Genomic DNA, 22,319 nt, shown 5'->3' on the forward strand with positions numbered 1-22,319 from the left:
GGGCCTCAAAGAAATGTATATAGTTATTCCACTCTTAGCTTAATCTCACAATAGTCCTGTGGGAAGGGCTAGACAGAGAAATATTGAATGACCCTGAGTCAGCCATTAAATTTGTGGAATGAAAATTTGTTTTTATTGACTGATGTCTGTGAAAGTAGAGCTTCACAACATTTTTTTGTAAAATTGAAAATGGTTGCGTTATTACCCCAAGAGGATTTTGTTGTTTTTTACTTCAAAAAAGCTTGGCATAAAATTGGATGATCTTAAATTGTCTTTAACTTAAGTGATTGTATTGATATCTTCTGCTACTGAAAAAAATCCAAAACAATATTTTCTTTCCCCACCCACCCCATTTTTAAAATGTTAATAGAGCCTGCTATCATCTGACAAAAAGCTATAATTCTAATGGGTCTATGAAAACCATTTAAAACAAGATGTTTGAGAACCCACAGTGGCACATACAGAGCACCTTTTTTGCATAATTAAAAGAGGCACATCATTTTCTAGGCTTGTGCAGCTGCTTCAAAAATCTCCCAGGTGTCTTCACATTAATGTGCATGCAATTTTGCTTCATTTTTCCCAGCAAAGCAAAGTAGTTGTTTATCCACGTGTATGTCAACAAGACCAGGAGCAGTCTCCAACTACATTTCTAAAAAGATAGTGTGTTTTAATAGTTTAAAAAGCAGTGTAAATGTATTCCAAGTCACCTTGTTCAAGATTTGCACAGGCCAACATTTGAATATTATTTAGCAATAACTGTCAATATTTTACATTATTCCCATTTTGTAACTTGACTAGGCTTCAAGGTGTACAGTATTTGAACTTGAAAAGTATTTGAAATGCAGCATAGAGACCAAGGTCAGTGCTTCCATAATGAAGCCATGCCTTTTCCTGGGCTTGCATGATATTGCTGAGTACAATCAGACAAAGATTGGCTTTTTTTAAAAGCCAGTAACACAGTTTACTCTTCTTTCCAGCTTCAGGTTGAATATTTGCACATTCTATTTAAGGCCATTGAATATAAGCAGCAAATCCTTAATATTGCAATACTTGCCTAAGTGCCAAAAGTAAATTGTTTTGGAAGAGAATGTGACGAAAATTATAGTGATAGATGTTTTAATGAGAAATATCCATGCTGTTTTGGCTGAATTGGGTATACTTTCCTAATCGTCATAAAAGCTGAAGCCTTACAGCTACTTTCTGTATATATAGGAGACTTGATGAAGAGTGCTTCTGGAGAATTTGCTGATGACCCCTGTTCTTCTGTGAAACGAGGGAATATGGTGAGAGCAGCTCGGGCCCTCTTGTCAGCAGTTACCCGGCTGCTCATTTTGGCTGATATGGCGGATGTCTACAGACTACTTGTACAACTTAAAGTTGTAAGTCTTGAGTATATTGTTCACTATTTTAATGGCATCATAATAAAAGGAATTCAGAATAATCGTTTCTAACTTGCAGGAAGGTGGGTTAATAGGGCAAGAGCATGTCTTTTATACCCTGCTTTGGAGTTTTTAAGAAATGTTGGATTATTATGGAAACAATATTCTGGTCTAAATGGAACATTTCTGTAAAATAAAAGATCTATTCCTATATTGTTACATGTTGGTTGACAGATTTGCCATCAGTTGAACAAATTCTGTTTTACTTCTTTACCCGAGGCAGTTCTTTATTTTAATTTGGATCTGATGTGTTCATGGCCTTTTAACATAAATTCCTATTGCTAAATTCAATATAAAACATTAATAGATTATTGAAATCTGATATTCACAGACATAATAGTTTTTTTCTTGTTTTGCTAGCATGTCTGATTTTATTGATTTGTTTGGGGTTGAGGTTAGACCATATTTCTCTTGCTTAAGTATAGTGACATTATAAATAACTGCTTTTGTAGAATTTATACTAAATTATACATATTGTGAATAATTTAAAACTGATTTCATTTTCTAGGTGGAAGAAGGCATTTTAAAACTAAGAAATGCTGGAACTGAACAAGATTTAGGAATACAATATAAAGCTCTTAAACCAGAAGTGGATAAGCTTAATATAATGGCAGGCAAGAGACAACAGGTATAGTAATTTAGGATTATACTTCTATAAAATCTGACTGTTACAGTACAGAAACAGTTATAATAGAAATGTCAAAATGATAATGTTGACTATTGTGTAAAGAGGATGTATAAATTGTGATGTAATTACAGGAGCTTTTATTTTTAAAGAAAGCCAAAGCTGCCACATGGGTAGAGAAATGCTATATCTACACCTTGATGGAAACTAGCCATATTAAAGGGGTAAAAACTAGGAGACAAAAGATACTTTTGACAGCTTGTAAGTAATATTGCTGAAAAGAGTCATGTCATAATAAGTTTGGAAAAGTTGCATGAATCCACTCAATTTTGTGTGAGTAGCTACTCATGTGACCACTTTATTACCAAAGAAGAATTTCTTTGCAATAGAAATCTGCATTTTGTTGGCTCCTGCCTGCAACATTGCTGCCTGGCTCTTTCTTTTCTGTATTATGCTGCTCATGTAATCTAAGACCTATAAGGTGTCATTATCTTTAGTTTGATCCTTTTTTCAGAAGGAAAAATTCAAAGTGGCTCCAATATACTACAAACACTCTCAGAAAATATATTTCAGTATAACTGTTTCTAACTCCTGTCCTAACGAACTAGCTGGATGTGGAGAAGATCTTTAGTCAGCTGCCTCAGATTTGCTAGTCTCCTTAACAGGGTTGTTTGTTTATTTATATATCAAACTTCTTAACCAAATATCTCCCTCATAGAGATTAGCAGAACAGAGAGAGTTGTTACTTGATCTGCAATTCCTTCTCTATGGAACAGGTTAAAATCAAGCTGCCCATTTTTCTAAAAAGCTACAGAACAAGAGTCCTATCTATGCAACTGTTACTAATTATATAATTCAGTTGAATAACTTGTTCCAATTGTTGTTGGAACAATTAGCAAAAGGAACATTTTTTGTTAGAGCATTTAGCAAAAAGTGAATATGTGGGCAGGTATCTTAGAATGGGAGAGGCTGATGTGTAAACTGGTATAAAGAGATGAGAATGATGTTTGCTGTGAGACACTGCTGCCTGTTTAATACACACTAATAGATAACGGTATTAAGCTTTGGCTTATACTTTTTTTTTCTGCAATCCAGATGGAAAATTTACAGTAACTTCAGTTACAAAATGGACATTCGAGGCTTCATTTGCCAGCATTATTGTGTTCCAGAAATCATGTAATTTCTTAATGCATCCTGATATGGGCTACCCTACATTTCTTAATTGAAATAGGTCAGATAAGGCAGGGCTCTCCAATCCCTGGCCCATGGACTGGCACTGGGCCATGGCATGCCAACAACTGGGCCACGCAAACAAACAAAACCCCAGCCATAGGATGCAGGCAGCATGCAAAACCATGGACCCCTCTGGTCCATGGAAGAATCTTTCTCCATGGAACCAGTCCTTGGTGCCCAAAAGATTGGGGCCCACTGAGATAAGAAATGGACAATATGTTCCTCTCCAAGTACTGTGGGATTGCATCAGCCCCCCTCCATTGGCTATTGGGATTTATACTTGGAATCTCACTTCTTGTCACTGCTGATAGAAAAACTACATTCCCCAAAAAATCTTTTATCCCTAAATAAAATGTTACTGTTTCTGCAGGAACTGAAAGACATTGGTCATCGTGACCAGATGGCTGCAGCCAGAGGAATTCTTCAGAAAAACATCCCTATTCTTTATACCGCTTCTCAAGCTTGCCTCCAGCATCCGGATGTAGCTGCCTATAAAGCCAATAGAGACTTGATCTACAAGCAATTGCAGCAGGCAGTCACAGGAATCTCTAATGCTGCCCAAGCGACAGCTTCTGAAGATTCTGTCCATCATCAGGGTGGTGGTGGAGAGTTGGCTTATGCACTTAATAACTTTGATGTAAGTTTTAAGTTAGTACCATAAATAAGTTTTGGCACTATATTTCTGGAGCAGTATGATTGACAGTTTCTGATTTGCAACCTTGATATAAGGGGGGATTATTATTCCATGACTGTAAAAACTAATAAAAGTAGTGTCTTTCAAAATGCAGCAGGATCTAGCATATTTACAGGAATGTGAATTGGGAATGTTTAAATTAGGTATAACCAACACTTAATTTAATAATACCCAGCTCAAACCAACTCTAGCAATTTAGAAATGCAAATTGCTTGTAACTGTATTTTATAACAGCACTAAAAGTTCTTTTCATAGAAAAATCATAAAATTTCAATTTTCCAGTTTGTCGACATAAAGTGTAATGGGCGTCCAGTTTGGGGGCTAGACTTTCAGATTTTCTAGAATTCAGATAAGCTGTCAAATAACCAGACAGCCGTTTGTGCTTTCTCAAGACAGTTTCAGTTTACTCTGTGTTCCACTTGATCTGTTTTTGAATGACATATCTGATACTTATATCTGGTTGAGAACCACTTCTCCTAGTCAACCATATGCAGCTCTCTGCAGCCTCTGCAAGGTACTTTTCCCAGCTAAATTGATCTTCCATTATCCAGCTTTCCCAGCTTTCTTTTTTTTTCCCTGAGCAGTTGAGTTCAGATTGACCACTTGGAATGAGGTCAAGGCTTCTGTACCTTTTGATAGTTATATAGAAGATAGAATTTGAGGAGCTGCAGCTGGTACAACAAATTAATTAACACAGTCTCTTAAAATTCCCTTTTAATATTTCAAATAGGTCACTTCTAGCTACATTGTCCAAAGTGTGGACATTTATCCAAAATGTGGACAATAAATTCACTCAGATTTGTAAAATATTAAAAAATATTAAAAAATATTGCCATATGAGATTTTACTGAGCAGTGTTTCATTCTTGCAGTAAAATGGCATAACTGATGTTGATCCATTAAAAAGATCAACAGATAAAAGATAATGGCATAATTAGAGTAATTAAAATATTTGGAGCTGCTGATACCAACCTTAGCACCCAGGAGAATTTTTAAGAAAAATAAAAAACTGCTGATTTTTTAAAAATAATAACATTAAGAAATAACAGTATACAGCATAAGTTGGAAAACTGGAAAACTGACAAACCACAAAATTGAAGTCAATTCTCTGATAATATAAATGAGGTCACTAATGCAATCTTAAATTCATATAAATATTTTGTCGTATAGTTTTTTTAAAAAATTAATACCTGTTGACCTTGTTAAACAGACATATATTAATTTTAAAAGGTCTTCATCAAAAGAGCAGCATGTCACTTTATTAAAAGTTATAAACCATTTCTTCTTAACAGAAACAAATTATTGTAGATCCCTTGAACTTCAGTGAAGAGCGTTTTAGGCCATCCTTAGAAGAGCGCTTGGAGAGCATCATTAGTGGTGCAGCCCTAATGGCTGATTCATCCTGCACACGTGATGACCGACGGGAACGCATAGTGGCCGAGTGTAATGCAGTGCGACAAGCCTTGCAAGATCTGCTTTCAGAATACATGGGAAATGTAAGTAACAAGTATACTTGCAAACATTTCCTTTTCGTTGGGATTTGGGAGAATAACAATGTGATTTGAATTAGAAAATGTGTATAGATTCTCTCAAAAGTAAAATTAGGCCATTAAAATTGTAATTGACCTGTGATGGTCTTCTGCTATGTTACATAATTTTATTCAAAGATTTTTTTTAAAAAAAATGGTTAAAAACTAATATAAACTAATAACAAAGTAAGGGGGGGAATAAGAAATCAAAGAGAATGTTATAACTGATGAAGCTTCTTGGATAAGAAGTGAAACATTTTAGTCTTCCTCCTCAAATAAAAAACAATCCACTTGCCTTTTGAAAGGAAAAGAAAGCACCTTTGAGACAACTATGACCTGGATTACTGAAAATCTCCATAGATGTTTAAATCAAAAAGAAAGCTAAAAGTACAAAAAAAAACCAAAAAAAAAAAACCAAGGAAATACCTTCCAATCTTCCTTCCAACAGTTATAAATAGAGTTATAGAGTTTCCTTTTACTTTATGGTTACAACATAACTCTCTTCTTTCTGTAATTTATCCTGTCTAATCATCAAACCCATAAATCATAAGTTAATTTTTTTCTGTTTCATGCAAAAAATCTATAAGGAGTTTCCAGGTCAGCTATAAACATAGATAATTGACTTTTGTCTGATCAAGGGAGTCAATTTGGCCATCTCAGCACATTCCATCATCTTTACCAACCATTCCTCATTGTGGGTAATGCCAATTTTTTCCTTTGTGCATGTAATAATCTCACTGCAGTTATTGTAAACAAAAACAAAGTTCCACAACTTTTTTCCAAACCCTTTGTCTATCAATCCCCCCCAAAGAAAAACCTCTGGCCTCAATTGTAAATTAATTCTCAAAATCCTCTGAATCAGAGTATTTTTTTTTTATTAATTTTTGAAATTGACTTGATAAATTAAAATAATAGAGAGTTTCAAAGGCTTGGATTTTTCCCCTCATTTAGAATTGATTCTGTATTAAAAGAGAGAGAAATAGTTTTTGAATTTGGCAGGATTCTGGCAGAGGAATGTTAAAAATACATAAGATGTGTAAATTGAAATAATGTCTTGCGTATGAAAACCGTGTTACAGTAGTTAAAACAATACATCTACATGTCTACAACTCAACTCTGCCAGTAATATTAATTTTTAATAGGATATTTTTTGTGCTTGAGTAGAAAAGGTAAAGATAAAGGTTTCCCTTGTCCAGTTGTGTCCAACTCTAGGGGGCAGTGCTCATCTCCCTTTCTTAGCACAGTTACAAGTGTATTGAATAGACAGAGGCTGGATAACCTATGGGAAGGGATGCAGCCTCCAAAGCCCCTTTTGGGGAACTGTGGAAGATTATGACACTACATTTTAGCATTAGATTGCTGAAGAATAATGTTATTACTTCCTGCTGATTTTTGTCAAACAATGAAAAAATAGATATATTAAACTACAAATACTCTTAGCGTCACTATCAAATGTTAAAATAACCCAGAAAATGGATAAAAATGTTAACTTTACCCCTTTGTAGTTTGCCCAACCTCCTTCATCCAATAGTAGCTGAAATTCAGTGAAATTAAATGTTTAACTATTTAAATGTTTCACGTACGTAAAAATGGCTAAACAATAACATCTCCCACCCTGTAGATTTGGGATTACAAGGTGAAATTCCTGAGTTATATCCAGCCTCTAAAAGTCTTGGAAGAAGCCCTTGGGAGAAGCTCTCAGGGATGTTCTTAGCAGCCAGAGTGCTCAAAATAATTTATGATGAGCTTATCAAAATTCTCTAAATGAATTATATGTGGAAATACATTTGGAGTATATTCAGAATTGTAATATCTATTGGCAGATACTAAGTTAAAAAAATCTTACTTTAGGTAGACTGAACAAGTACACCTGCTCTAGCTGACTTAGCATGGCTGTGTTTGTAAAGGACAAGATTGATGTGTTATAATTAACTATAATGTGATACAATCAACTAATTTCCAATCTGTCTTTATGAAGGATCTCTTTCTATTTGAATGGAAGGCAGAAAAGGGAGACAAGCTTTGGAAAAGTAAGAGATAAAGATAGCAAATCTATGCTTCTTGCAAAGAAAAAATGTAGGCTTTTTTTTAAAATTGAGAAAATGTGAAGAGGTTGGTAAAAGGGAAAAAACCCAAGAGAAGATTGTAGCAAGTATTATAATGCATTCCTTTAGTTCTTTTGTTGCAAAAACATCTAAATTTACTCACAACCACTGAACTAGTTTATTTTTTTTTACAATTCCCCCTTTTTTCCTAACCTTTCCATTATTTTTCCTTCTCAGATAAAATAGTGAGCTTTTAGAACAGATAATTGAATAAAATAATGGCTTGTTCTTGGCTTCTTTTTTTATCATATTCAAAGAACAATAAGACAAAGCCCCTGGTTTGGACAACAGACTTGAAACTACAGATGGAGTCATATTGTTTGGTAAATTACACCTGCTTGCTGGGAGCACCAGAATGCATACATTAGAGCAGCTGACATCATCAGATGTTTTATGTATTGGGAGAGAGAAAAAATCATGGCATTTGGCTTTAAGAAAAGACTGAATTGTTTGTTCGTAGCAATAGCACTTAGACTTATATACCGCTTCATAGTGCCTTTACAGCCCTCTCTAAGTGGTTTAAAGAGTCAGCATATTGCCCCCATCAATCTGGGTCCTCATTTTACCCACCTTGGAAGGATGGAAGGCTGTGTCAAACTTGAGCCGGTGAGGTTTGAACTGCCAAACTGCAACTAGAATCCATGTTTCCCTCTATAAAAATAAGTATACCATAAATTTGAAAAGCTGGCACCTAAAACTTTACCTACGGCTGTTGGATATGTTCATATACTTTTTGATATTCTAGATGCCTCCTGAAAAACCACCTAGAGGTATCTTCAGATAGCATTCCTGGCGTGACTTCCAACAGAGTGTGGAAATTATCACATTTACAACAGATACTTTAGCTTTGTCCCTAGCTTTTGTGAAAATGAATGAAGCCAATAATGTGAGAAATTGAGTTTAGTTTTCTTGATTTCCTTTGATAATACATGGCCTAAATATGAAAACATCCTAAAAGATAGCCAAGTATATTCATCTCTCTTCATTTTGTATTTTAAATATAAAATATTTAAAATATAACATTCTTTTGAAAATGTACAGTCAGCAAATATTTTATAGTAGCCAGGGATCTGAAGAACTCTTAAAGGTATGCTTCAAGATTCAGGAGTCCAGTTTGACTTCTTTTCATTTCAACCATATTTTTTCATATTTCAGTGAAACTATCTTGTGGACTTAACTTTCAAAAGTAGCTTACAATATGGTAGTAAGGAGAGGATGATTGAGAAGATCCTGGACAATGAGTCTATAGTAATTTATAAATCCATTCATTTTGTCGTCAGATGTGCAATTGAAGTACTTAAAGTGCTTAGAAAAAATAGTTACTTTAATTAAATAGCACTTAAGCATATTTTGGAACATTTGGAAATCCAAATAACAATTTTATATGATAAAATTAATTTGATTTAGCCACAAATACTGTACATACGATGATTCAAACCAATGCTACACTAAAGAAAAAATAGCCCTTTAATGCATGTGTGCCCAACTTTAAGAAGTATATTTGAGTTCTAAGTAGCTTTGCACAATTTTCAAAACTGCATCCTTCTGCAAATTAAAGCCCCAATCACCCTCCTTGTCCTTTGTTGCCCAGAAGATGGTGGGGAAGGATTTTACTATCAATATACTGGCCTGTCTAGTAAGACAGGACATAATTTCTGAAACAGAATCTGCCCCATTCAGAAATCAGTAGCTTCAGTTAATCAGTTTCAGTACTGTCATACTTTGCGCAGAAAATAGAAAACATCTAGAGACTTAAAATTTAAATAAAAACAGTGTTGAACAGGACTTAATGTATAATGTATATGAGAAAGTTCTTGGGAGACAGGATGAAGAGATGGTGCCTAAGGAATAGTCAGATAAGAGAGAGCATAGCCTGCAGCTGGATAGTGGCAGGGTAAGAGGCTCAGGAGGGACCCTCTTTAGTTTCTTGGTCTATAAAGGAGGTGGCAGGAGATTGGTCCTTTTAGAAGACACTGCTAATTTAACAATAGCAAGAGCACTTAGATTTATATACCGCTTCACAGTGCTTTACAGCGCTCTCTAAGCAGTTTACAAAGTCAACATATTGGAAGGCTGAGTCAACCTTGAGTCTGCTGAGATTCAAACTACCAAATTGCAGGCAACTGGCAGTCGGCAGAAGTAGCCTGCAGTACTGCACTCTTAACTACTGTGCCACCATGGCTCATGTAGCTTTACAATAAAGTGGAATTAGCTTCTGGTTGTGTTTCCTGTCTGGTCCGCCTGGTAAAGCTGACGACATGAAAGTTTGTACTTGAGTAGTGTTGGAATGAACTATGAGCTTAAAAATTTGGTTAATTTAGTGGGTACTGGTATGTAATATATTTAATTCAATCCTCTTCAATAATGGAAGCCACGTAACCCTCTTCACCAATTATGACTAATTTTTAAAAATATTTGACCTTTGTTAATTATAGTGTTTCATGAATTTCTTTTCTGCATTATTGAGAAAATTAAATTCAGAAATAGTTGTGAAATGCCATGCCTTGCAGAAAGGAAAATTGACTGTATCAGCAATCGGACATTTTCCCAGTCCTATTTTGAGATATTTGGTCCATTTATGCAATAACATTGTTATATGGATATTAATTCAAATCATCACTGGAGATTTTCAAGAAAAGATTGGACAACCATTTGTCCGGGTTGTTATGAGGATCTTGCCTTGGACTAGTAGATGTCCAAGGCCCCTTCCAGCTCTATGATTCTGGAATTTATTCAAAACCTAATACATATTTGATAGGTTACTCTTAGTTATAAGATGTAAAATTATGTGGCAAGATCTCAATATGTAGAACACTGATTGCAGTATTGCAACTTTTAACAGGAGTGTAGCTCTATCAAATACTAAAGTTATGGTTTAGTACCATAGCCATTTTGTGTTTGCCATCTGGCAGTACTGTGAGAAGATGTAATACTTTTGGTTTTGGTTTTAATTTAATTAAAAGCTTATCTTTATTTAAGAAAACAAACCAACAGATTATTTTAACCTAGCTTATTTAATAACACATCATTAAGATTAATTAAAAAAAAAAGGAGCAAAAATTTCCAGTATCTGCAGTTCTATAGATCAGTAGCAATTTTTCATAGTGGAAAACAATCTTTAGTTTCCAAGCTAGACTACTCTGCTGAGTTTTTCTGCCAGTGCATTAAACTTGCACTGGAGATCCCAGGGTTCTTCTCTTAACCATAGAGCTTGTGTCATTAACTGGACCAATCTTTTTTTCTCTTATTACAAGTTATTACGGGATACAGGTTGGTGGGGAAGGATTTATATACTGCTTCAAGCTTCCAGAAAAGGTGAAGGATGAATATGTAAACTTTTTAAAAAATTCACATATGCCAGGAACTATTTCTGATTAACAAGGCATCTCTGTCTCTTCTGCTTTTTTTTCTGTTAGAAGAATATGCAGTGGCTGATAAACTAAGAAATGATTTCCAGCACTAATAAGAGTTTAAACATTGGGAAGACAATGAAAGGTCAAAGGCATTTTAAGCTTCAATTGATAATGGGGCTTGTCTATCAGGAAATTAGGCCATTCAAATATCGTTACATTTCAAAATGTATCTAAAAAGCAAATTATTGTCCTCATTTTCTGAAAAGAAAATTACATGCACATTGCTTTTGCCTAATTCCTCTTAGCCTATTTCCAGAGCATATAACCAAAATAATTGAAGGACATCTCAGAATAGAAGTTAATATTACTGAAAGGAGAAATTGTTATTTTTCAACCTCTAAGCAAAAAAAAAAAGCTAAGACAGCACCTAGAAAATTGCAGTTCTGCTTCTTGTAATCAGACAAGGCTATCTAGTTATGGGGGGGAGAGGAATTGCTTCATTCAAATAATATGGAATAATTCATGTTTACTTTCTGCTGATGGAATGGCATCCTCTCCTGTAACATCCTGATCTTATTAATGTGAGATATTAATATCACTACTACTACACTGTGTATGCTGAGCAGTATTAATAATAGTGAAGTATTTAAATGTGTTTTTAATCCAATGATATTTTTTCTGCCTTAAAAAGGATGAAAAACTGCTCTTCTGAAATATACTGCAGATTTTAGGAATTTGAAAAGTGAAGAGCAGTACAAGGAAAAGGGAGAATTAAATCTTGTCTTTTAAACAAATAGCTATGCTTATTAGAAAACACTGGATATTTTTTGTTGCAAGATATGTGGTGTGCTTTTATAACAAAAGCCTCTAAGGTCAGGTTGTCTGAATTTCAGCAATTATGATAATTGAAAGCCACTTACGCGTTGAGATGACTAAATATTAGAATATATGTCTGTCCAGAAGTTATTCTCAATTTTAGATTGAAAATCCCAGATAAGCATCTCTAATGTACATTAGGCTCACCATATATTAACAAAAGTGATTTCCTTCTTAATTCAAATGCGGTAATTAGTTCTTAATGCTTATTGTGGTCTTCTGTTAAACTGCACATTTCTCTTAGGGACATAGACCCTTGAGTAGAAATGGGCTTAAGAACTACATATATTGCATGTTTTAGTATCTTTTAAGTCTACTTAAATGAATGAAATAATTTAAAATACAAAAACCTGTTCTTACAAGATAGAATCTGAGACCTCGTAATCTGTTTACCATTCTGATCCCTTTACAAAATGTTTTTTCTTGAACTTTTTATCAGTGCTTTCCGTGGAAGTCTTTGAATGGCCTCAGAGCAATTTGAGACTGATGTTTTTCCTTTCATGGACTGTTAAGTCTCATACTTAGAAACTTAAACATGGAACGGTTTATATTATATCTTCTTATTTAAGCACTTGGACTAGAAATTAAATTTGCTATGAGCCTTACCTTGCTGACTGCACATAAACTGGCAGAGGAACTGAAGATTTTTTTTGTTGTACAAGTGATCAATTTGATTATGTTGGAAAATCTGGTGTTTGATATAAAAAAGATTTTTCACATGTATTCTGGAAGGTTATCTCTCGGATTCTACTCTGTCAATGTAGTGAGTCATAAAATCATGTTGAATAACAGGTGATTAATTAATATAAGAAAATTCATAACATGGGATTATCAAACTAAGCTCTTTACATTCCCTTATGTCTATTGGCAGAGTCCAGTTCAGAGGTGCCAAAAAAAAAAAAAAGATTTGGTAGAATCTGCTGATAATTTTTTCTTCATTTTATGAAACAGCCTAAGAAATTACAGTAATCTTAGCACATAAAACTGGACGTTATGCCCAACATGGGTTCCTCATAAATAATTTGCAGATGAGAACATGAAAAATATGAAAATTTGTGGAAGTATTTGATTTAATGATGTTGAGCTACTTCCAATTCAAATTTAATATTATGTTCTTGGAATTTAAAAAAGGCAGTCCTCTACAATTTGTCATCCTTATGAAAAATCTTGAGGATTGTGATATGGAAATTTTCTATTTACCCGATATAAGTAACAAAATAATGCCTACTTGATATTGATATCATGATACCGTGACATTGATAATACCCAAAACACGAGGGCATCATATTTGTATCTTGGAAGCAAAACAGTATGCTCATTCCAAAAAGAGATTTTCCTATAACCTGTATTATAAAGGAAAGATATAAGCAAACTTACAACCAAGAAAGAAAATGAAATTCACAGTTTCTTATTTTGAAAGGGCACCAAAAAAGAGTCCGCTTCTAGTTTTATAATGTATAGATTTTTTTTAATGTTTTTGTACACTGCACTTACTGCATTATGAACTTCCCACCACCACCATCAAAAATGCACTTGGAATATTGCTAGTAGAAATCATTTGAATTTTCTATTAATATTTTCAACATTTAAAAATTTGAGGGGGAAGATAGAATGATAACTGAAATAGAAGTATAGCATATATCTCTAAAATTGATGATGCAGACATGATGACCATTATTTGTTTTTCATTTAGATGATATGATTTGTATTATATTATATGATGTCTCAATAAGATTCCCCACTAAATATGTCCTGCAATATTAAATTAATATGAATTTATAGTACAGTACTATGCCAGTAAAAGCTTATAAAGTTCAGTCTTTGTATTGGATCTTGGACTGGAAGGTGATATTGAACATAATTAACGATTACAACTTGTTCTTCCTATAATAGCAGAGAACATTTAATTCAGGGACTTGCTTGCAGGAACCTTTGCTTTCTGAAATAATGGAAATAATCTATATGTTCAAGGACTGATTGAATAGTGCTAAAATAAGTGATGGGTCCATTATTTATTTTCCTTCTGGGACTGTTGTAATCGTCATTTGAAATATCAACTATAGAAGATGAATTAATTCAAGATGGCATTCTGTTAAGAACTGTTAATAAAAATGGCAAAATCTGTATTTCAGCTTTGGTTGGAGCATTTGGGAGAAATATGATGCTTTGGGCTGGGTGTGATCAATAGCCTCATAATTTAACACCAGTTTAGAATTAATTCATATAGGTTTACATATCACCTAAAATTTCATTTAATGATTCAGCATTTGGATCTTTGCCAAGGATATATCTTACCCATCTTCCCATGAATAAATAATAATCCGGGGCAGGGGGGACACTGAAAATTGTGTTTAAATTGCTTTTGGGTGATATTAATATTTTGCCTATGGCGTTTGCATATATTCAGACTCTTTATTTAATTATCCTGTCAGTGTGAAAATACATATTGGGACTGGTCAGTCTTAAATAATACTTGCTGCATTACTGAATGTGATATCAGTAGCTGTTAGTTTTGTCACTTTAAAAAATGCCCTCCTTTTAGACTCTTAAGGAAAAGTAGATTAGAGAAATCCAATTAACATAACTAGAACCAAACTGGTCTACAGCTGATATACTTTGGTAATTATATAACTATACCATGCAGCCTATATGACTGATGTTATAGAATTAACACATAATATTGTCCTGCACTTTCTCTTTAAACAGTCAAATACGTAGGCATGATAACATGAGATAGTAACTCAGGGGCTAAAATTTGTATTCTCAAATCTTGTATGACTATGAAAATTATATTATACTGTATAGGTGTTTTCAGGTAATTCAGAAAGAAAAGAGAACAGATTAACATAGGAGAAAATAAATCTCTTAGCTGCTAGTACTTCCTGCAGCATCTCCTAACCTAGGTGAAGTGCTCTGAAGAGAAGGGATAGTAATAATAAAAGGTTTTGACCAATTAGTAAGCCAGTTGTTGCAACTCCATATAGTAGTTAAGTAATGCTGATGAAATAATGTGGGGCTGTATTCTAATGGAGTATCTTACGAGATACAAATGTCATTAAGATGCTGAGAAAAATGTTCTGTTAGAATGTAAATGTTAACATAATTGTTACTCAGTTGCCTTCCATATCTTTGCAGTTTATACATCTCTCTTCACCTTCAAACCAATTTCCTTACACACAGTGGGTTCTTGTTAAGTTAGTAGGTGGAAATAGAGACCAAAACATAGGCAGTTCTCGGTTTGATAAGTGGAACGTGGATTCTTAATAGATATTATGTTTCAATGCAGATAAAATCTAGTTACCAGATGCATAGAATAAGCTGTATATGGCTGAAAGACAATGGCTTATCATGTAGAGGATTTGTAGATTTTATCTACTTTTCACTAATAGTTTGGTTTAATAGAGCTTTAAGTAATACAATCCAAGATATTGAGCTAAAGTAATGCCAATTATAAAACTTGCAAGTACTGGGATTTGATGCATTGGCTTTAAAGTCTGAAATTTCCATCCTTTTCACCCTGTTCAAACCTTTGCAATATTTATTCAAGGATATTTATATAGCACACGCATCAGAAAAATGATGATTTGTTTGAAAACCTTGCAGCATAGTACAATATACAATGTTATATACTGATTTAAAGAATCCAAGCATCAATATTTCTTTTCCCCACTAACAAATATCATTCTTGAACTTGGCATGATGGTTAGATCTACATATGTACATTTTCTTCAAAATATTATACCTTTGATTACGTGTTCATGATTTGAGAGTTGTACTAAATAATTTCTTAATTGTATTACATTTAAACTACACAAATGTGTAGTATAGTAAGTTTCATAAACACTAAACCAAAATTGATTATTTGCTTTTCAGAGAAATTTTGTTCTATTTTAAATGACATTATAATCTTTCTCCACAAAAAAAAAATTACCAATCTGAGTTTTAAAAGTTCTTACTCTTTCCACAAGTGTAATTAAATTAATTAATTATATTGCAATCAGTAGAGCCCTCTCCTTGAATATTGGATTGGTGTTTAAATTATCCAGTGTTGGAATTTACAGTGGTAATTGAGAGTTCATTCTGTGAGAATAATTTGGTGCCAGAGGAATAGTAATGAATATAGAAAATAGTTTTCTGGTATTAAGTAGTCAGTTACGCTTGTTGAGGAAAAGAAAGAGGGCTTTTTTGCTTTTAAAAAAATCCTTAGTGTTCATTTCTTTATATGTTGCTCCTTGGTATGAAATGTAGCCCATTAAAGTCAGGACAGATTTAACAAAAGTTGAAGCTCGTGTAATATTTGGAGACCACACTAAATGTTACTGAATAGCTGGAGCAGGTTAATATTTTGAAGTAATGAATGTGATCTTTATTCAGAAGTGGCAGTAGCTATATTCTGAATTTGCAACACATTTAGAATTCTGAATTCTTACTATGGAGTTAAAATAGTACTAAAATTCCATGCTGTAGTAGACTGGAAAATCTCTTTTCTGCACCTTTGTACTGTAGACCACAAGACAGAACAATCTTTTAAGGAAAGTACCTTTTTGTTTTTTGGTTAGTATGTACTTCGTGAAACACTGAACTGGCTGAAATGTTGGTAAAATTTAGTAATTACAATGCATCATTTGGTAAAATATTCCCCCTTAAGTCCATTAAATAGATACCCAACAATATTTTCATCCAAATTATTTTTCTAAATTATATCTGGAGGCTTGGGAGTAAAAAAATAAAAAATTACATATATAATTACATAACATGAAACAATATACATATTTTGGGCTGAGCATATTTAGATTCCAAACATCAGGAATGCAAATGTAATGCCAACACTGTTATTTAAACACTGAAAATATTGTGGGTTTATTTAAAAAAAAAACCAACACCCTGAAATACTACTGCATCACTCAAAACAAGTTGCTTAGAAAAATCTAGGCTTTCTCAGTATTTGAGTTTTTTAAAAATGTATCAGATCCCTGCAATTTAAAATAAGTTTATCTCCTTTGTGTTCTTAGATTACCTGTAGATATTACACTTCACATTCTTTATAGGGTAACTGCTGACATTTGCATTGTCCATAGCCATTAATGATGATGAAGGGTCCTTCATGGGCAGGTTCATATTCATTATATGGTCCTTGGTCTGACATATTTGACATATGCAGCCGTGTTTGAGATCGTAGTTGCCTGTGGCTTTGAATCATTGAACACTGCCTAATTTTTCTTAATGTGGGAGGACAGCACTTCCTGGAGATGAACACTACAAAAATGATAAAAAAGAAAGAAAATAATAAAGCCATTGTTCCTGTAATTACCTGCTGGGTGAAGATGACATTGTTTGGTTCAGGCATCTGTTCTTCTGTGGTAAAGGGTATGCCTGTGGTGGTTGAAATTTCTTTATCTCCCACATGGAAATTTGAGGAGCTTATTCGCCTTGTATATTCAGTTGTTGGAGCTCTGTGAGTTGTAGCAATGGGGGTAACAACAGTCGATAAATTCCAGCAAAGCTGAAAACCATAAACTGCATCTAGAATATCCTCTCCCTGGGTATGGTTTGGGGTATGACAAAGGATGGAATATTCCCACCGACCTTGGAAGCCACTGAGCCATGTGGCTAGTGCACATATTTTGGGGCTGCATTCCCAGGGGTTGCTGGAGAGACCCACAGTCGTTAGGGATTTAAGTGAATATAAAACCTTGGACTCCAGAGTGGTTAGCTTGTTGTTATCCATTAGGAGAATTTTAAGATTAGGCATTATTTCAAAAACTGTCGTATCAATGGCTTTGATATCATTTCCAGACAAATCTAGCTTTTCTAAAGTGCTCCAGGTCCATTCCATCCCACAGGTCAGGTTGCTAATTTTATTCCCCTGTAAGAAGAGCATGTGCAGATTGCTTAGCCGAAGAAAGTGAGCAAAGTTAATCTTTGTCAGCTGGTTGTGCTCTAGGTGAAGCTCCCTTAGTTTGGTTAATCCTGCAAATCCATTGCGCGCCAAACTTCGCAAGCGATTTGTGCTCAAATCCAAAAAATCCAAACTACGACAGTCTGAGAACAGGCGGACTGGAATAGTCCTCAGAGAATTGGAACGTAAACTCAGGGTTTGCAGTTTACGAAGGCCATACAACAATTCAGGATTCAAAGCAGATAATTGATTGAAAGAGAGATCCAAATGTTGCAGGTTAAGCAGCTGGCTGAAAGTTGTGTTTGGTAAATAAGATATTTTGTTTGAACTTAAAATTAATTCCTTGAGTTTATATAGTCCTTGAAAAGCATCTTCTCTTACTGTATCAATTTGATTATGGTCTAAATGAAGCCAGGTAAGTTGACTGAAGCTTGCAAACTGATCCCCTTCAAGTTCCATAATAAAATTGTGCCTCAATGACAAACCTAGACAGCCCTTGTCAGTGGTGTTTGGCACTGAGTGAAACCCCTGAGAGTCACAGTAAAAGAGCAGCTTCTCACAACGGCATTTTGCTGGACAAGCCGTGCCCAAGGCAGGCAGCATTTTAAAAACAATACTCATTGCATATACTGCTGCCAGCATAGGAGCCCCTAATGGCCACTTGAAACGTAAGCCTGCAGAATATAATTCAGGGAAACAACAAAATAGGATATTCGTATCAGAGGTATGCTTAGAACAAGAAGAGAAAGATTGCTGCAAATAATGACATGCATTAAAATGTTTTGGAGCTTTAATTTTTATTATAAAAAAATCTTGGTAGAGATATCTAAGTTACTGAATTTACTGATAAACAGTTCCCCAGTCTTAAAAAAAGTACTGCTTCCTAAACGTGCATTTCAAAAGCTAGATTAACTGCACATTGTAAAACAAGTCAAATAATGCAAACTTACCCATTCTTTTGAGTACGTTGGAGGTTGCATTCAGTCGTAGTTTTAGACTCAACACAGTGAGTCTTTAAAAAGCTCTAACGTTGTCAGCTTTTAAATCATTTACTCTCTTTACTCTCCTTTGATTCTGGAGTAAATAAAAAGACTTCACATCCCATTTCCAATATATTCCTTTGAATTCATGACCTTGATTTCCAGTGGCAGATCTGTTAATTCCTGAATCAGTGCTGAGTTGATTGGCAGATTTTCTTATACTGTACAGCTGCTTAATTGCAAACGCTTTCCACAGCTATGGCTTTTTTACTCTTAACTTGTTGATGGCAGATGGGTAGCTTATCACTGAGAGAAGCTTCTGTAGTCGCTTGAATGCATTTGCTGAAAAGCTTTCAGGGCTAAGGTACAGAACGCATTTGCTTATGTGCTGCTACCACACAACTGTATATAGGCTGACGTCACCCTGTGACGTTCCTTTTTGTTTGGGTTTTCCAGAAGCTTTTGCAGTTTAAGGCACTATAGTGCAAACTCTCAATTGTGAGATTAGACTACCACTAAGAGGAAAAAAAGTAAGAATTCTTCAGCTGATATCCAGAAGATAGGAATGATTTTGCAAGAGGCTGTCTTGTAGATTACATGCTTATTACTACAATCTTAAGCTGTACAGATTTTGATTTTTGTGATTTATATTTGTGTTGGTATTCTGTATGAAAACTGTAAAGGTGGTACACAAGAGCATTACACCGCACGCACGCGCACGCACACGCACACACACACAAACACTTTGTCCCCAAATACAATTTAACAGAAAAACTCGCACATGATATAGCACTTTAGAAATTAGTAGCATGCACTTATAAAGTTTTTTTTAAAGGGACTATATTTATAAATGTATAGCTTATATTAAAAATTGTAAAGTTGTGTGTGAAAATCAATTGCACTGGCTTTGATGATTCTTCATCTGGGTAGTTCAGACAGAATTTAGAAACATGTATACATACTCAATACATACGTGGATTCCATTTTAAATGACTATGTCCCTGGAAATATACAGGACATCTTTAATTATTAAATATGTAGCTCTTTTACTTCTTAAATTGAACTGAAGAGTAAACCAGAGGCAGTAGTATTTCACTGTACCCTTGGCTTTGCAGTTATCCGTTCAAATAATGTAAATAACCTAGTAAATATTTGATTTGGAAATGGTAATATAGTTTTATCCAAATTTGGCAACATTGAAATATAATTCTCAGTTAATAAGAATTAATGCTAATAGGACGTAACCTCACACTATATTTTGAATATTATTCTGTCACTGCTATAATTTTTTAACTGGTAAAGTAACCTGTAATTTGTGTGTGTGTGTGTGTGTGTGTGTGTGTGTGTATACATATATGCATTCATGCATGATATTAAAACTATGATTTAGCAGTGTAAGTAACTATGCTAGTTTTTTCTATTCCTATTTTTCTCAGAGAAATTACTTTCTTTTCACCTGACACTTGTAGAATTCTTGATCACATATTTATGGCAGATAATATATCAAGAATTTTCAGTTACAGTTTTTAGAATTTTGAATATGCACTACTTTTCAGAAAAAAAAATTACCATCAAATCTGAATCTTTACATTTGGCTGGTGGGGTGGGGGAGGTTAGCTACAGATTTTACCAGATCTCATTAGCCAAGCCAAAAACTGCACTTGTCCATCCACAGTTAGAATGATGGAAACTGTTCAACAGCAACCAAGGAAGCACACAAAGTCCAAAGATGCTCTGACTTGACGTAGTGATTAGTAGTTAGCAGACTTGACAAAATAGGAACAAGTACCTCCTTTCTTGAAAAAAGATGGTGTTTGAGTTGGTCTCTAGCTGAAGAGGTCCTTTCCTGTTCTAGATCAAAAACAGTGGGATGTGGAACTTTTATGTCTGGTTCTAAGTCATAAAGAAACTTCCAAGTGCCTTCGCTTTGCAACTTCCAAATCAGATCCAATCTTCTGCTGAACTTTTTGATTGGGAAGGGAAAATGTGTTCATAGAGGTATGGTTTTGAAACTGAAAATGCCAGACTTCCAAATACCTACTGAAAGGCAGCTCCATGCTGTGCATGGCTATAGTACTATGCAAGTACTAAACTCGCCACTATCTTAGCTGAGTCCTTTTTATTTTAGATCTTGGAACTCATATTTTTAAATAATGCATAATAGTTTCCAAATATTTGAGGTAGACGTAAGGAAGAGACCCTAAATTTTAGACAATGTCCAAGAAATGAAGAGATGAAAAAGCTATGAGCATGTTCAGTTATTATATTTAATGCATACATTTTTACTATATCAGACTTAAGTATACCATCCTCTGCTGAATCCAGTCCTGGAAGGTTTTTCCCCTTCCAAAGGACCTGTGCATATGACATATATCTAGTCTGGTTTACAGATACTTGCCAGAAGCCACAATCTTAAAAAGGATAAAAGCTGAAATTGAATTAATCCCTAGTTGTATGTAAAATAAGGCACTCCAATTTTTTTAATCAATTCTTTCTGTGTGTGCATGCACATACACAAAATTATTCCCTGTTGCATAAAAATGTAAGTGCATGCACACATCTTCATTCCAGCTGAACAGTAAAAAGAAAAGAAAAGAAAAGAAAAATGGGATGGTGAAAGGGAGTGAAAAGGGGATAGTCATATTTGGAATGAAAAAAGAAAAGGTGGACCAAACTGGAGGAGAGGGGACAAGATCACTGAAAAAAGGAACTATTGGCCCTTCATTTGTAAAAGATGAGTATCTCCTTCAAGTAAGAAGAGGAGGATAAGTAGCTATCATCCTTTCTGCCACACAGAACTGTAGTGTACATGTGAGAGGCGAGAGCGAATGATTGAATGAATGAATGAATGAATGAATGAATGAATGAATGAATGAATGAATATGGGACAGAAGTGTCTGTCCTATTTAAATAGTATCTGCAGTACCATTTATGAAAGAAAAACTCATCTCTGCTTTAATTAAGGGAATCATTTTTAAATAAAGATAGTAATAGAAAGTCATATATTTTTCTCCCGGTTTTGCTGTCTTTTTATGTAATTGAATTGAACAATTTAGATTATTGAGAGTATATTTGGATATAATTGTTTGTGATGTGGAAATCTCTCATAATTTTTTCTTGTAATTGCCTGATGCCCTTAAGATAGTGGAGTAGACCATTTGGCTGCTGTTAGTTAACTGTTCAGATCTTAGAAGAGCCAAAGGAAGACAAAAGTAGAAATAACTATGCCAGATATTTACAAAGGCAACTGAAGAAGGGGAAATCTTAAAGTGAAATTTAAAGAGAAATATATCAACAAAACGATAGTAATGAATAAGTAAAGAAAATGAGGTTAATATTGCATATAGGTAGCATTTGTAGGGCTGGAAATTCAGATTATAAATGATTTGCAAGATAAGAGCCATTTATCATTTGGCTTCCAATTTTAAACAATGGACATTAAATTCCAAGAAACTTTGTCCAAGATGGATACTGCTGTAGTTTATCTTAGGTAAAATAATATGTATGACCGGAAGAATTATTATACATTGGTAACATATTCAAAGGGAACATGCATAAAAACCAGAGTGGTTCCTCCATCTGGATGT

At 34.2% G+C, this 22,319-nt stretch overlaps 2 protein-coding genes across 2 annotated transcripts in view; one reads left to right on the forward strand and one right to left on the reverse strand.

Moving 5' to 3' along the window:
• Window positions 1-22,319, forward strand: part of CTNNA1 (catenin alpha 1) — a 68,958-nt gene that overhangs the window by 12,502 nt on the left and 34,137 nt on the right. Inside the window, exons 4-7 of the mRNA XM_034432294.3 lie at window positions 1,213-1,379; window positions 1,948-2,067; window positions 3,668-3,934; window positions 5,283-5,486. Of these exons, the coding sequence (XP_034288185.1) occupies window positions 1,213-1,379; window positions 1,948-2,067; window positions 3,668-3,934; window positions 5,283-5,486 (758 nt within the window). The remainder of the gene's footprint in view (window positions 1-1,212; window positions 1,380-1,947; window positions 2,068-3,667; window positions 3,935-5,282; window positions 5,487-22,319) is intronic.
• Window positions 16,195-18,826, reverse strand: LRRTM2 (leucine rich repeat transmembrane neuronal 2). The gene is made up of 2 exons (XM_034432295.3): window positions 18,703-18,826; window positions 16,195-18,426 (listed from the first exon to the last, which is right to left on the reverse strand). The coding sequence occupies exons 1-2, from the start codon at window positions 18,704-18,706 to the stop codon at window positions 16,880-16,882; spliced, it is 1,551 nt and encodes a 516-aa protein (XP_034288186.1). The 5' UTR covers window positions 18,707-18,826; the 3' UTR covers window positions 16,195-16,879.

The sequence above is a fragment of the Pantherophis guttatus genome, chromosome 1 (genome assembly GCF_059756535.1).
Source record: "Pantherophis guttatus breed Tessera chromosome 1, ASM5975653v1, whole genome shotgun sequence".
Lineage (NCBI taxonomy): Eukaryota > Metazoa > Chordata > Lepidosauria > Squamata > Colubridae > Pantherophis > Pantherophis guttatus.